A 14434-nucleotide genomic window follows, 5' to 3' on the forward strand; every position below is an offset into this window, starting at 1 on the left:
CTGAGCCGCTTCTCCATCTCTGGTCTTTCCCCCAGCCTGCACCCATTCCTGGGATTTGTCAGTTTCCCCCAGATCAGCAAAGGGTGGCCCAACATCATAAATATCGTGAGTCACAACTGGACTCAGCATGGCTAACCCTTCCCACACCAGGTAGAGGGTGGACGGGAGCATCCTAGCTCTCATTCCTGCAGTGAAGGTGGCCCAATCAGGGCCTTTGAAGACAGGGGCATAGGCTGCCTGTCCCATTCCCAACTCTTTATGTATTTGTTGTACCTCTTCTATAGATTTCCAGGGTCCCACATGCCCAGGAAAGTCCCTGTTATTGGGCAAGCCTCCCTTCGGGGTAGAATAATCTGATCTATAGGAAGTGAGGACCTTGAACCTCACTGTCAGCAGCTTGCGTGTTTGTCAGATGATATTGATTGATTCTGTACTTTGTCTCTGCCTCCTTTGGATCAGTGAAACCATTGCTCCTCAGATCCCATGCCTGCTAACTCTGCTAGCTTTCCCTAGTCTTTGGCTAGAATTTAGCACCTATATCCATAAGCTCAGCAGGTGTGTATTCTGTCAGCATGAAAGTTTCCTGAATTGGGGGCATCTCCCCCACCCTGCAACCCTGTCTGGTGGTGCTGTAGCTATGCTTTTGCATTTCTTTGTATTTGACTGGGGTAATAGTTGCACGGGGCTTCCCTGGTGGCTCAGACAGTAAAGAATCTGCCTGCAGTACAGGAGACCTGGGTTCTGTCCCTGGGTAGAGACGATCTCCTGAAGAAGGAAATGGAAACCCACTCTAGTATTCTTGCCTTGAAAATTCCCATGGACAGAGGACCCTGGTGAGCTACATTCCATGGGGTTGCAAAGAGCTGGCCATGACTGAGCAATTAAAGCTTTCAACAGTTGCACAGCTATGTGAATATACTAAAACCCACTGAATTGTACACATTAAAAAGCTGAATTATATAGTCCAGCTCAATAAATAAATGTTTTTAAAAACTAGTAAATATTGGATGGGGATGGGAGTGAGGAAAATATTAGAAAATACTGTTCTCATGAGCCTTTTTTGAAAATACTTAAAGAAAAAAATCAGTCAACTGAAAGTCAGCCAAGAGATGAGTGGATAAACGACTAACTCTGATCACTGAATCTCTCTAATTGATGAAGTAAAACTAAAATCAATGTGAGGGCTATGGTTAAAAGACAGTGCTTCTATTATAAAACCAAACGGCATAGAAATAATGTTTTGTTAATTGGGAGGGGAAGAGGAGGCATGACTTCCTTACCTTTTACAGCCAGAGATTTATACACATCATTTAAAACTAATGAGTAATAAACTTACAAAAGTCTCTAACAATACAAAGGTAAATATTAAGAAAGGTAATAAGATAAACAGTACAATCCTAGTGTATGGCACAGGGAGCTATATTCACTACCTTGTAATAGCCTATAATGAAAGAGAATGTGAGAAAGAATATATATATATATATAACTGAATCATTTTCCAGTACACTAGAATCTAAACCAACATTGTAAATCAACTATACTAAAAGAACTAAAAAATTAGAAAGTGAGAATATAATATATACAAGCAAAGGAAGTGAAGGATGGGAGGCCAGAAGAATGAGATCAATATATTGATGTCATTATTGCTCATAGTGGGGAATTAAATCCTAAAGAAACAGAATTACATATAAGTTCCATATCCTATAATAGTGACCATAGTAACATTGCCTGATATTCCAAATTGTCAGAAGACACATACAGAAAAGAAAGCAGAATCCAAACAATAAACGTGTTTTTAAGTTATAAAGCATAGGGGGGAAAAATGCGAGGAAACAAAACAGCTGTCCCATAAATAAAAGAAAATGAATTTAGATTAGGTGCTTCCCTGGTGGCTCAGATGGTAAAAAAAATCCACCTGCAATGTAGGAGACCCAGGTTCGATCCCTGGGTCAGGAAGAAGGGAAATGGCTACCCACTCCTGTATTCTTGCCTGGCAGGCTACAGTCTGTGGGGTCGCAGTCAGACATTACTGAGTGACTACACGTTCACACACTTTTTTAAAAGACTTTAATATTGGCACACAAAGGAAAATTCAACTCTATTGTATACCAAAGAAACATCTCAGACAAAGTGATTCAGAAACTTTTTAAAAAGTACTTTAATTTGATTGGAGTATAGTCAATTTACAATGCTGTGTAGTGTCAGGTGTACAGCAAAGGGATTCAGTTACACATATACATACACCATTGTTTTTTTAGATTCAGAAACTTTTGATGGCCAAACGTTTCCTAGACAAACGCAAACAAGAAAGCAACGGTCATAATATTAACTGATTTCTTCTTCTTCTTTTATTCTTTCATTTCTTTTTATAAATTTTTATTATTTTTCTCTGGAATATCTGCCAGGGCATCCAAGGCTAACAGTTTTGGCAATCTGAGTGTGAGCAGTTCAGTTCAGTTCAGTCACTCAGTCGTGTCCGACTCTTTGCGACCCCATGAATCGCAGCACCCCAGGCCTCCCTGTCCATCACCAACTCCCAGAGTTCACCCAGACTCACGTCCATCGAGTCAGTGATGCCATCCAACCATCTCATCCTCTGTTGTCTCCTTCTCCTCCTGCCCCCAATCCCTCCCAGCATCAGAGTCTTTTCCAATGAGTCAACTCTCCGCATGAGGTGGCCAAAGTACTGGAGTTTCAGCTTTAGCATCATTCCTTCCAAAGAAATCCCAGGGCTGATCTCCTTCAGAATGGACTGGTTGGATCTCCTTGCAGTCCAAGGGACTCTCAAGAGTCTTCTCCAACACCACAGTTCAAAAGCATCAATTCTTTGGCGCTCAGCCTTCTTCACAGTCCAACTCTCACGTCCATACATGACCTCTGGAAAAACCGTAGCCTTGACTAGATGGACCTTTGTTGGCAAAGTAATGTCTCTGCTCTTGAATATGCTTAGAGCACAATATTTTGAAAGGAGCAAAGATCCAGTGTGTTGATCACAGATATAGTTGCAGTACAAAGGAAAAGAGGAAAAAAATCCAAGGACTGAAGTGTATCCTGGTTATAATTCTTATATTAAAATTTCGTTGTTTAATCACTAATCAAGTCCGACTCTTTGTGATCCCATGGACTGTACCCTGCCAGGCTCCTCTGTCCATGGAATTTCCCAGGCAAGAATACTGGAATGGATTGCCATTTCCTTCTCCAGGGGATCTTCCTGACCCAGGGATTGAACCCTCATCTCTTGCTTGGCAGGCAGATTTTTTACCACTGAGCACCTGGAAAGCTGTGTCAATATTAGATCTCTCATTTTATCGCTGTTGTAGTCTACAATATGGATATACCACAGTTCATTCATTCACTGCTGGATGGACATATGAATTGTTTCCAGTGTGTGGCATTTCTTTGAGAACTGAAGATTTTACTTCTCTATTGCAAACACCCAGGAGATGGATTGATGGGGGTTATATGGTTAGTGCATATTTAATTTACTTGTGAGAAATGAAATATTTCCTGCCATATTGATCTTGGTGGGGCAGCAGTGAGTGGTGGCCTGAAGCAAGATCAATTCCCTGCCCAGGAACTGAACCTGGGTAGGGCTTCCCCAGTGGCTCAGATGGTAAAGAATCTGTTTGCATAACAAGTGGTGCTGGGAAATCTGGTCAACCACTTGTAAAAGAATGAAACTCGAACACTTTCTAACACCATACACAAAAATAAACTCAAAATGGATTAAAGATCTGAATGTAAGACCAGAAACTATAAAACTCCTAGAGGAGAACATAGGCAAAACACTCTCTGACATACATCACAGCAGGATCCTCTATGACCCACCTCCCAGAATATTGGAAATAAAAGCAAAAATAAACAAATGGGACCTAATTAACCTTAAAAGCTTCTGCACATCAAACGAAACTATTAGCAAGGTGAAAAGACAGCCTTCAGAATGGGAGAAGATAATAGCAAATGAAGCAACTGACAAACAACTAATCTCGAGAATATACAAGCAACTCCTACAGCTCAACTCCAGAAAAATAAATGACCCAATCAAAAAATGGGCCAAAGAACTAAATAGACATTTCTCCAAAGAAGACATACAGATGGCTAACAAACACATGAAAAGATGCTCAACATCACTCATTATCAGAGAAATGCACATCAAAACCACTATGAGGTACCATTTCACACCAGTCAGAATGGCTGCGATCCAAAAGTCTACAAGTAATAAATGCTGGAGAGGGTGTGGAGAAAAGGGAACCCTCTTACACTGTTGGTGGGAATGCAAACTAGCACAGCCACTATGGAGAACAGTGTGGAGATTCCTTAAAAAACTGGAAATAGACCTGCCTTATGATCCAGCAATCCCACTGCTGGGCATACACACTGAGGAAACCAGAAGGGAAAGAGACACGTGTACCCCAATGTTCATCGCAGCACTGTTTATAATAGCCAGGACATGGAAGCAACCTAGATGTCCATCAGCAGATGAATGGATAAGAAAGCTATGGTACATATACACAATGGAGTATTACTCAGCCATTAAAAAGAATACACTTGAATCAGTTCTAATGAGGTGGATGAAACTGGAGCCTATTATACAGAGTGAAGTAAGCCAGAAAGAAAAACACCAATACAGTATACTAACGCATATATATGGAATTTAGAAAGATGGTAACAATAACCCTGTGTACGAGACAGCAAAAGAGACACTGATGTATAGAACAGTCTTATGGACTCTGTGGGAGAGGGAGAGGGTGGGAAGATTTGGGAGAATGGCATTGAAACATGTAAAATATCATGTATGAAACGAGTTGCCAGTCCAGGTTCGATGCACGACACTGGATGCTTGGGGCTGGTGCACTGGGACGACCCAGACGGATGGTATGGGGAGGGAGGAGGGAGGAGGGAGGAGGGAGAAGGGTTCAGGATGGGGAACACATGTATACCTGTGGCGGATTCATTTTGATATTTGGCAAAACTAATACAATTATGTAAAATTTAAAAATAAAATAAAATTTTAAAAAAAGAAAAAAAAAGAATCTGTTTGCAATGCAGGAGACCAGGGTTCAGTCCCTGGGTTGGAAGGATCCCCTGAAGAAGGAAATGGCAACCCACTTCAGTATTCTTGCCTGGGAAATCCCATAGACAGAGGAGCCTGGCGGGCTACGGTCCATGGAATCGCAAAGAGTCGGACATGACTGAGCTACTAACACTTTCACTCTCAGCCTGGATGAAAACCAGGAATCCTAGCCACCAGACTAGCAAGGGCCAGAGGCTAGAAGCTGTTTTTCCCTGAACCTTTGCCCCTAATGAAAAATGCATTTATCACAGAGGCAGAAACTGTAAATGCAGGTACCAAGTTCATTACCTGAGACATAGCACAACAAGTGGGAGAGCACATAGAAAAACAGTTTGTTCAGTTAAAATAGGAACAAAAGGCAGAGAGGCACACCTAGAGAGAAAGGGTGTGGGTGTCACTGCTAGCGAGGGGGAGCGCTGTATAAAGGCGGTTGAAAAGTAAAAATGGCTCAGTTGTGTGCGACTCTTTGTGAGTTTGGGGGCTCTATACAGTCCATGGAATTCTCCACGCCAGGATACTCGAGTGGGTAGCCTATCCCTTCTCCAGTGGATCTTCCCAACCCAGGGATCGAACCCAGGTCTCCTGCATTGCAGGAGGATTCTTTACCAACTGAGCTATTAAGGAAGCCCTAAAGAAGCAGTTAAGTCGTTTATGTAGGTCAGTTCTTCTGGATCTTTGTCTTCCTTCAGGCTAGTTATCTGGTTTATTTTTCCACATCTGATTTACCCTGCTGGGTGGGCACCTACCCCTCAGCCAGGATGGGTCTCAAAGTGACGGCTTCTGGGAGGAGCAAGACTCATTATGGCCTGGAGATATCCTGACTTTTGACCTCCAAGGAGCCTTGTCCCCAAAAGGGGGTAAGTGGAGATTCCTTAACCCTTTACTCAAACAGAGTTTTGCCCCTCATTGTCCCTGCCATGACTATTACCTTAGGATGTTTACAAGAAAAAAAGGCTAGCTATTTACCCAGTTTCTGTTGTTACTTCCTTTTCAGAGGGCAAATAGGAGGCTGATTGTAAATGCCTTAACTGGAGCCCATTTAACTCTTGTCTCAGGAAATTCTAACAGTTTTAAGTATCCAGGCTGAAGCTCACTTCTTCATGTCCCATGAAATGCAAACAGAAGGCCAGTTGTAAATGTCTAACCTGGAGCCCTAAGGACACTCAGAAAGGAGAAAACTACCTGAGACTTAGCAGTCATCGCAGACTGCAGCCATCCCTACCAGCGACCCCCAAGGGAGCTCAGGCTGTAAAACAAAACAGAAACAGGCTACTGGCCCTGGATTGCTGAGATGGATATAAGAGGAATGATTCCAGGGAGCCCAGACTCTTGCATCTTCCCATACCTAGAAAAGCGCTAACGTCCCTAACTTGGGATCTCTGGCTTCCTTTAATTAACAATAATCTTTTGTTGTTGAGACTACCTGCCCTTTGTTGCAAAACTTCTATATAACCTGGCTCCTCCCTTAACCTCCTGGGAGAAGTTCTCTCAGGTTCTCTCAAGAACCATCTCTCAGGTTACTTGAGATGCTGTCTCCCAGGCTTGTAGTCCTCTAAAAATTCCCACCGAATAAAACATAACTCTCGACGTTTAGATGGTGAATTTTTTTTAAGATGACACTTGGTGAGAAACTGCCAAGCTCTTCTCCAGAGTGTGGCTGCAGCATTTTGCGCCTTGGCAGCGATGTATAGGCGTTTTGCTCCTCATCCCCATTAACACTTTACCAACTGTCAGCGCTTTTTAATTTTACCATTCTCATAGGCGTGTAGTGGTGCTTCATTGTGGTTTTAATTTGCACTTCCTTAATGACTAGTGATGTTGAACATCTTGTGATATTCTTACTTACTACCTATATATCCTCTTTGGTGAAGTATATGTTCACGTCTTACTCATTTTTTAGTATTTTCTTACAGTTGAATTTTGAGAGTGCTTTATGTATTCTGAATACAAGCCCCTTGTCAGATACATGATCTGTGAATATTTTCTCCCATTTTGTAGTTTATTTCATTCTCTTAACAGTGTCTGTCAGAGACCAAAGCTTTTAATTTTAACAAAGCCCAATTTATCAATTTTTTCCTTCTACAGATGGCATTTTGGGTCTGCGTTCTAATGCAGGGTGTACAGTTCACAATGATGATAAGAAAGTTATCTATGTACCAATTTGCAAAGCATTCATGTTTTTAGAACTATACTTATACAAAATAGAAGAAGGAACAGACAGAAGCATATGAACAATAGAAAACTAATTCATTCCTCTTAGCCCAGGAAAAATCAAATGGATCTAAAAAGAAAGAAATGTAGAAAGGGTTTGACAGAATCACAAGAGCCTAAATAACACGATAGGCCAAGTCCAATCGATCTATATAATGAATACTGCGTCCTGAAAACAGAGAATAGATCTCCTTAGCAGCTGCCAATACAACAGCACAAACATTACCATGCATTAGACCAAAGAAAGAGAACACATATCTCTCTAAACCAAAAGAACTAGGCAGTATTGCATTAGTGGTCAGAGAGTTGGGGCCTGGGGCTGTGCTGGACTGTGGGTCCTGTGAACTGCTCAGAAAACGCTAACCTTCTCTGACCACAGCCGAGGTCTGGGAATCCCATGCCCTCAGGCCCTGGCCTGGCAGAGGAGGGCAGTATCCTGCTGTCATCTCCTGCCGTCTGGAGAGTTCTCTGGATGTAGGAGTGGGGTGGAGGTGTGAGGTTCCTGGAAACTGCAGACAGCATCACCTTCCTTCTCCCCCAGAGTTCATCCTGCCCTGGCTCTCGCCCCTCAGAATGCTGGGGCAATACCCTAGCAGCTCTCACCCTGACCCCAAGGTCTTATGGAGTCTCCAGGTCTTTGGAGGAGCTAGGCTTACCCATCAGAACCAATGGAAGCTGACCTAGCCAGAGTCACCCACCTCCTTGAGCCAGCCCTGAACTCTTAACGTCTGGGGGAACAGACAACAAACCCAATAGACTCCCACCCCCTGCTCCCACCCGCTCCTTGAGAAAAATGAGTCCTCCAACCTTGATGTTCCCTTTGAGGATGGTCATGGACCCAGAGAGCCAGCCATGGACCCCTTCCTTCCAGGGAGAAACCAGCACTCTGAGGCCCCTAGACATATCCTCTGATATCCTTGTTCCTCAACTGAGTGAAGAGACCAGACCATTAGAAATAAAAAGACATACAGCAGTTTCTTTGAAAATGCTATATTAAACCACAATGCTATATTATGATCAATTGGGTGAACTGGAGACTTGCAGACTTCCTGTCCCCAGGTGAGGTCTTCCTGCAAAGGAGGCTGGGCTTCTGGCTTCACAGGTTACAGCAGAGATGGGGGTGAGCCAGGGAGAGGAAGGGTGAGGAGAGGTGGGGGAGGGGTAGGAAGTGGGGGCCATGAAGGGAGAGGAGGGAGAGTTAGGGGAATGGGGAGGGGGTGCTGAGGGAGCTTTCCCACCTCAGGTCCCCTCTTCCCCTCATCTTCAGGGGCCTGGGAACCTACCTGCCACCCCCCACCCACCGGGATCCAGGGCCCTTAGGGGTGACAGGAAGGATGGGGACTCAGAATGGGGGACCTGGCCTAGGGAACCCCAGTTGGGGGTCCTAAGATGCAGAGGGCATCTGTACCTACCTAGGGAGAGGGGGTGGGGAGGAGGGAGGATTTAGCAGTGGGGCATGGAGATGTGGGGGGCAGGGGGGATTTAGGATTGAGGGTAGAAAGATGAGGAAGGGGAAAGTATGGAAACAGGGAGACACACGGCGGGAGTGTGGGGGAGGAGGGACTTAAGAAGAAGTGGGTTCAGAGGGAAATGGAAACCCACTCCAGGATTCTTGCCTGGAGAATCCCAGGGATGGAGGAGCCTGGTTGGCTGCTCTCTATGGGGTCACACAGAGTCGGGCATGACTGAAGCGACTTAGCAGCAGCAGCAGCTTCAGAGGGGAGAGGGTTAAGAAGTGGTGGAGGGGTGCAGCAGGGAGTTACAGAAGGACAGGGTAGGAGGCTGGGACAGGCTGCAGGCTGCTTACAGGTATGGGGGGAAGACCTGGCTGGCAGTAGGGATGCACACGGGAAAAGGAGAGGCAGAGGCCTGAGCCTCAGGGAAGGACACGGGGACTGGGGATGTGAGTGAAGCCATATGAGCATGAAGGCCGACACAGGAAGGTGCATTGGGACAGAGGTCAGACCCAAGACATCTGGTTTCACTATAACCAACAGGAAGTACCAGGAGGAGTGGGCCACTTGCATTTTGCAGGTGACAAAACCAAAGTTCAGAGAAGTTACTGACTTGCCCAAGGTCCCACAGTGGAAGAGCATGGATATGAACTGGGTCTCCAGGTGGGTTTCACCCAAGTTGGGGGAAGGATGAGGGTAGGCGGAGGTCTGTTATGCCCTAGGAAACCAGGAGACTGAGCCTCACGAGCCCGTGGCCATCTCTCCAAAGGCAGTGCAGATGGTTCTCTCTGCTGTCCGGGCAGGTGGAGAGGGCTGTGTGGGCTCACAGTGAGGACGAGACCACCTCAGGTCTGTGAATATGCACCTGCCATAGAATTCACAAGACGGGTAGTGAGAATAAGGAACCATCCTGCAGGGGCCTGGCTAGGAGGTTACTGCCTCCTGTCCCAGCCAGCCCTCTGCCCTGGGAGAGGGGCATCAGGAGCTGGACCTGTGACAGCTCCTTCCCATCAACCCATCCCGACCCCTCACCCTGGCATTGGTGTCCACGGTGTCCAAGGCCACAGGGAAGTTTTCTTCGTTAACTAGAGAGAGAGAAAAGAGAACAGGGGGAGGAAGAGGAAGAGGTGGGGAGTAAAAGGGGGAGGGAAGGAAAGTGAGGAAGGCAGGGCCTCAGGGCGTTCCTGGGCCCCTGGGCCTGCCCTGCAGGGAGGTCCTGTGCAGGACCTGGGCCTTAGAGGGGTGCGTGGAAGCAGCGAAGTAAACTCTAGGGCAGGAGGTAGACGCCTGTCTTGGACAAGAGAAGTCCTCTGGTCTGCCCAGACCAAAATGGTGCCCAGGGAAGCACCCTCCAGCCCCCACCTTCTCCAGGAGACAAGACTCACCTCTTCTGTCATCCTGGAAGGCAAAGTTAGAAAAAGCCGGTTTTGCACTCTCATCCCAGGTCTCGAACCACTTCCTGTCGTCCCTGGACCTGCCAGAAGGGCGCCGCGTTGTCAGAGCAGGGTAACCTGGTCTGGGACGCCTTTCCCCTCACCCATCCACCCCCAGCTCACTCACCTGCCTCGGCCTTGCCTGTCCCTCCTCTGGGAGCACACAACGAACACGCTCAGCGCCACCACCAGCAGCAGCAGAAGCAGGGCCCCAGCTCCCGCCAGGCCCCCGACCAGCGCCTTCCAGGAGATGGCCACCTCGCAGCGCGGGCCCAAGAACCAGTGCGTGTCCGTGGAGAAGCAGCTGGAGGACGGGGTCACAGGTCAACACCACCTCACCACCTCCCGCGCCAGGACAATAAGTGCCCCTAGACAACCCAGGTCCTGGCAAGTGGGAGGGGCTCCACCAGGAGACGAGGGGGCGGTGCCGGAGGGGCCAGATGATTGGCCCAGCTGGCTGTGGGCGGGGCCTCACCGGCAAGAAGGACCACTCCTCTGCAGAACGCATTGGCCCTGATGGCAGTCAATGGCGCCTTTCACGCCTGCCGTGCATTTGGTGACACAGCGGAGCTGGTTCTCCTCCAGTAAAGGGAAGTAGAAATCCTTAAAACCTTCGGCAGCAGCACGGCGACAGATGGCTGGGGGGTAGGTAGGGGGTTGCAGATGTAAAGACCTCATCCATTCTACTCTGGGGCCTGGCTATGGTAATTCTGAAAATCGATAGAGGACTGCATTTCCGCGGGTGGCGTGTCAGCGGGTAGACCGTGGGATTATGAGTGCAGGGTAGGCTCGTCACCCTCTCCTCACCTTCCCTGTTGATCCTTGCCCACGCGGAAGCTACCAACAAGGACCTGAGAGGCAGCCCTGCCAGGTCGGTACCACTTGCGTCCCCAAAAGGTCTCCCCCTCCTCCTTGGGAATTTCAATGACAGATGTCCCTTGTGGGACGGGTCCCGGCCACCTGGGGCCACTCAGCCCTTTGCCCCACCTCTCACCTTCAGGTGACAGCTCCGTCCTGGTGGTGGTGTTCACCTTGATGGAGTCAGGCTTAAAACACAGGACTGGGGGGCACAGGCACAGGTGGAATCGGGGGAGGCACAGGAAGGGACAGAGAGCGCTCTGTCAGTATGGGGGAGGTTTGGATGGGCCATGAAGGAAGGCTCCTTGGGCCTCCCTCATGTCCCCTGAATAGCCAGGGGTCCTCAGCCACCCGGGAGACCTTGAGCAACTCTCTCTTCTGCAGCTCCTGGGTTCTGACAACCCTTCCTTAGGCTCACCCTTGACCCGGTTTTCTGTGGACCTGTCTCTCTTCTCCTATCCTGCCTGAGGTACCACAGGGCTGACACCTGCCCCCCGAAGACCCCTGTGTGAGTTGGAGCAGGCTGGGATGGTGGCTGTGACCCTGACCCCTCCTTCCAGCCCCAGGCCCCCAGCCTCTGTTCACCTTGGTCATTCTGGCAGCTGTTCCCATCCTGGCTGACATTCTGGAGCTCCTCCTTCAAGGCCACCTTCACCTTCTCATACTCCTCCTCCAGCTGGAGGCTGAAGGGTAACTCCAGCAGGACTAGATATTCCACCACGATGCTGCCATTCCTGGGGGCAGGGGTGGGGTGCAGAGAGCCTTAAAAGGGGCCCAGGCCCAAGCCACCATACAACTGTAGAAGGGCATTTCCGGACCAGCCACAGCTATGCAGGTGTTGGCAGGAAGGGGCAGAGGCAATGAGATGGGATTCCAGACTGATTATGTCCAGAAGGGGCTGCTAGCCTGGGTAGGCGGGACAAGGAATGATTAACATTCTCTTTGTGTTCCCTCAAGCCATAATCAAACCAGGCCCTTCTGGGCTCTCTGCCTCCCTCTTGCTGACCCATCCACTAGGCCAGTTGCCAACCAGAGAGACCAGCTATGGTTCAGACACCAGGCACCAAGCCTCAGGCACCACCTCCCTGTAGATCCCAATCATTCTGCATCCAGCATGCTTCAAGGAGAGGGGAGCCATCCCTCCTACAGAGGAATGAATCCTGAAAGTGATCCCCAAACACCCTCCATGGAGTAGTTTCCTTGCCTCCTCCGTCCATCCCTCTCTTTATGACATTGAATGATTCCAAAAGCAAGGGATGGCTTCTTTGGCCCTTCTTTGTGCTCTCCACCCACCACCACACACACTTGACACTGCTTCCATAGCCCTGGAAAGGGGTCCTACCTCAGAGAAAGGATCTGCACCTCCTTGAACCCCTGCACATTTTGGTAAATCTTCTTTATCTGAAATGTGAAGGATCCTGGCTCACATCTGAACCTCCAATCAGAGGGCACCCCCAGGCCCAAGCTCCACTCCAAGGTCATTTGAGTTTTGAATTCCCCCACCCCTTCCTCCTCACCTGATCCCGGAAGGTGTTCGTGAAATCCCTGTAGACCTTGGAACTGTTGTCATTGAGGTCCAGGGAAAACTCCTGGTTGACAGACACCTCCATGCCCACTTCACTGTCCACCATATCTGTACACAACATGCCCTGCTCTGGTCACTTCAACGTCCATTCCTGTCTGACGTCACCACCCTAACCCAGAAGCTGCTCCCACTGCCCCTCTCCATGTTCCCTGAGGACTGAATGAATAGCAGAAGGAAGGAGGTAGGATTTCTGGGATGTGTTGTCCTGAGATGTGAGAAATACTGGAAGTGGGATGTCCCACAGTCAGTTCTGTAGTCCCTCTCTAGTCTGCCCCAGTGGGAAGAAGAATAGTGGCCCCAAAGATGTCTATGTATAATCCCCAGAACCTGGAAATATATTATGCTACATGACAAGGAGGAGCTAAAGTGGCAGAAAGAATTAAGGGTACTAATCAGCTGACTTTAATATGGGAAAATTAACGTGGAATATATGATTGAGCCCAGTGTAATCACAAGAGTCCTTAGCAGGGGAAGAGGGACTCAGAAGAAATGAGAACCACTCAGGGGATGATGTTAAGTATGGAAAAAAGGAACAGACATGCAATGTGGCTGGCATCAAAGATGTAGCCAGGGGGCCTTGAGGAAGAAATGTAGGAGGCTGGAGAATGTGGAAAGGGCAAAGAAATGGATTCTCCCCTAGGGCTACCAAAAAGAACCCAGCCCTAGCCAACACCTTGATTTTAGCCCTGAAAGACTCAGGTTGGACTTCTACAAAATTCTACAGTAATACATTTGCATGGTTCATCTGCTGAGTTTGTGGTAATTTGATACAGCAGAAATTAGCAACACAGACTGGGAGGAGGTCCTAGGAAAGAGAGTGGCCCCAGTGACCTCCTGGAGGTAAGAGTGGAGGATAGGTATGGTATGGGGTAGAAGAGAGCATGAGGGAGAAAACAGGGATAAAGAGATTTGGCAAAATGGTTGGTCTCATTAAAGTGACACCTCCCAAGAGAAAGTGCAAAAAGCAACTCACCCAGATATATCTCTCTGGCAGCCAACTCGCAGTGGGAGCCATAGAAAGTTCGGGGACAGAAGCACTGGCCCTGCGTCCAGCTGCCACCATTGTCACAAGCGCCTGGGTGGCGAGTGAAAAGGGAAGTTCAGGCCAGGACTGACCATGGTCATGGGATTCAGCAAGGGAATGAGAAGGCGTAAAAAGGAGGCAGGAGCTCCAACCTGGGCTGCTGGTAAACCTGGACTGTGTGGTCATCTGAGTAGTCGTCAAAGTTGTCCAGCGAGATGTATGCGTAGAGAGAGTCTTGGTGTCCACCAGTATCCGTGGAACTCTGGTGATTGGTAGGCTTTGAGGTGTCAACTTGCGTGTAGCCATCATGGAAGATGAAGATCTCCTTCTGCGTTTCACGATGCATGGGGAGGTAATGAGGCCAGGCACAGGCCGAGTATTTACAAAGTTGGAGTTGATCCAGGTCCCACTATTAGGCCTTAGTTTGCTTGGGAAAACCGTGTTGATGGGAATTCTTCCAGTGTTGATAGAACTAGGAGCAGCAGTCTTGTTGGAGGGGTTAGTGTCCAGCTTGGGAGAAGAAGTACCCAGTTTATCAGGGAACAGAGTTGTCATACTTGTGGAATTGGGAGAGGTGACCATCTCAGTAGTAGAGGTAAAAACTGATAATGGGACAGTGGGCATAGAGGTAACTTCAGCATTTGGACCCACTTCGACACATGGTGTAGTGGGAGAAGCAGACACTATTGTAACTGATATGGATTCTGGACACGGGGTGGTGGAAAACAGAGTCAGCATGGTGGTCGTCTGGGTAGGAGATGTCATTATGGAAGTCATGGTGGAAGAAGTTTTTGT

General features: G+C 48.1%; 1 protein-coding gene across 1 annotated transcript; it reads right to left on the minus strand.

Annotated features, from left to right (window-relative positions):
• Nucleotides 1–8852: 8852 nt before the first annotated feature.
• Nucleotides 8853–13945, minus strand: LOC129637674 (mucin-3B-like). The gene is given in 11 exon segments (XM_055561889.1): nucleotides 8853–9604; nucleotides 9772–9824; nucleotides 10125–10207; nucleotides 10285–10476; nucleotides 10648–10810; nucleotides 11167–11232; nucleotides 11616–11764; nucleotides 12373–12431; nucleotides 12548–12663; nucleotides 13589–13690; nucleotides 13792–13945. Coding segments are annotated over 11 exon segments (1179 nt in total). The 3' UTR covers nucleotides 8853–9562.
• Nucleotides 13946–14434: the final 489 nt, after the last annotated feature.

This window comes from Bubalus kerabau, chromosome 23 (assembly GCF_029407905.1).
Source record: "Bubalus kerabau isolate K-KA32 ecotype Philippines breed swamp buffalo chromosome 23, PCC_UOA_SB_1v2, whole genome shotgun sequence".
NCBI classification, from domain to species: Eukaryota; Metazoa; Chordata; class Mammalia; order Artiodactyla; family Bovidae; genus Bubalus; species Bubalus kerabau.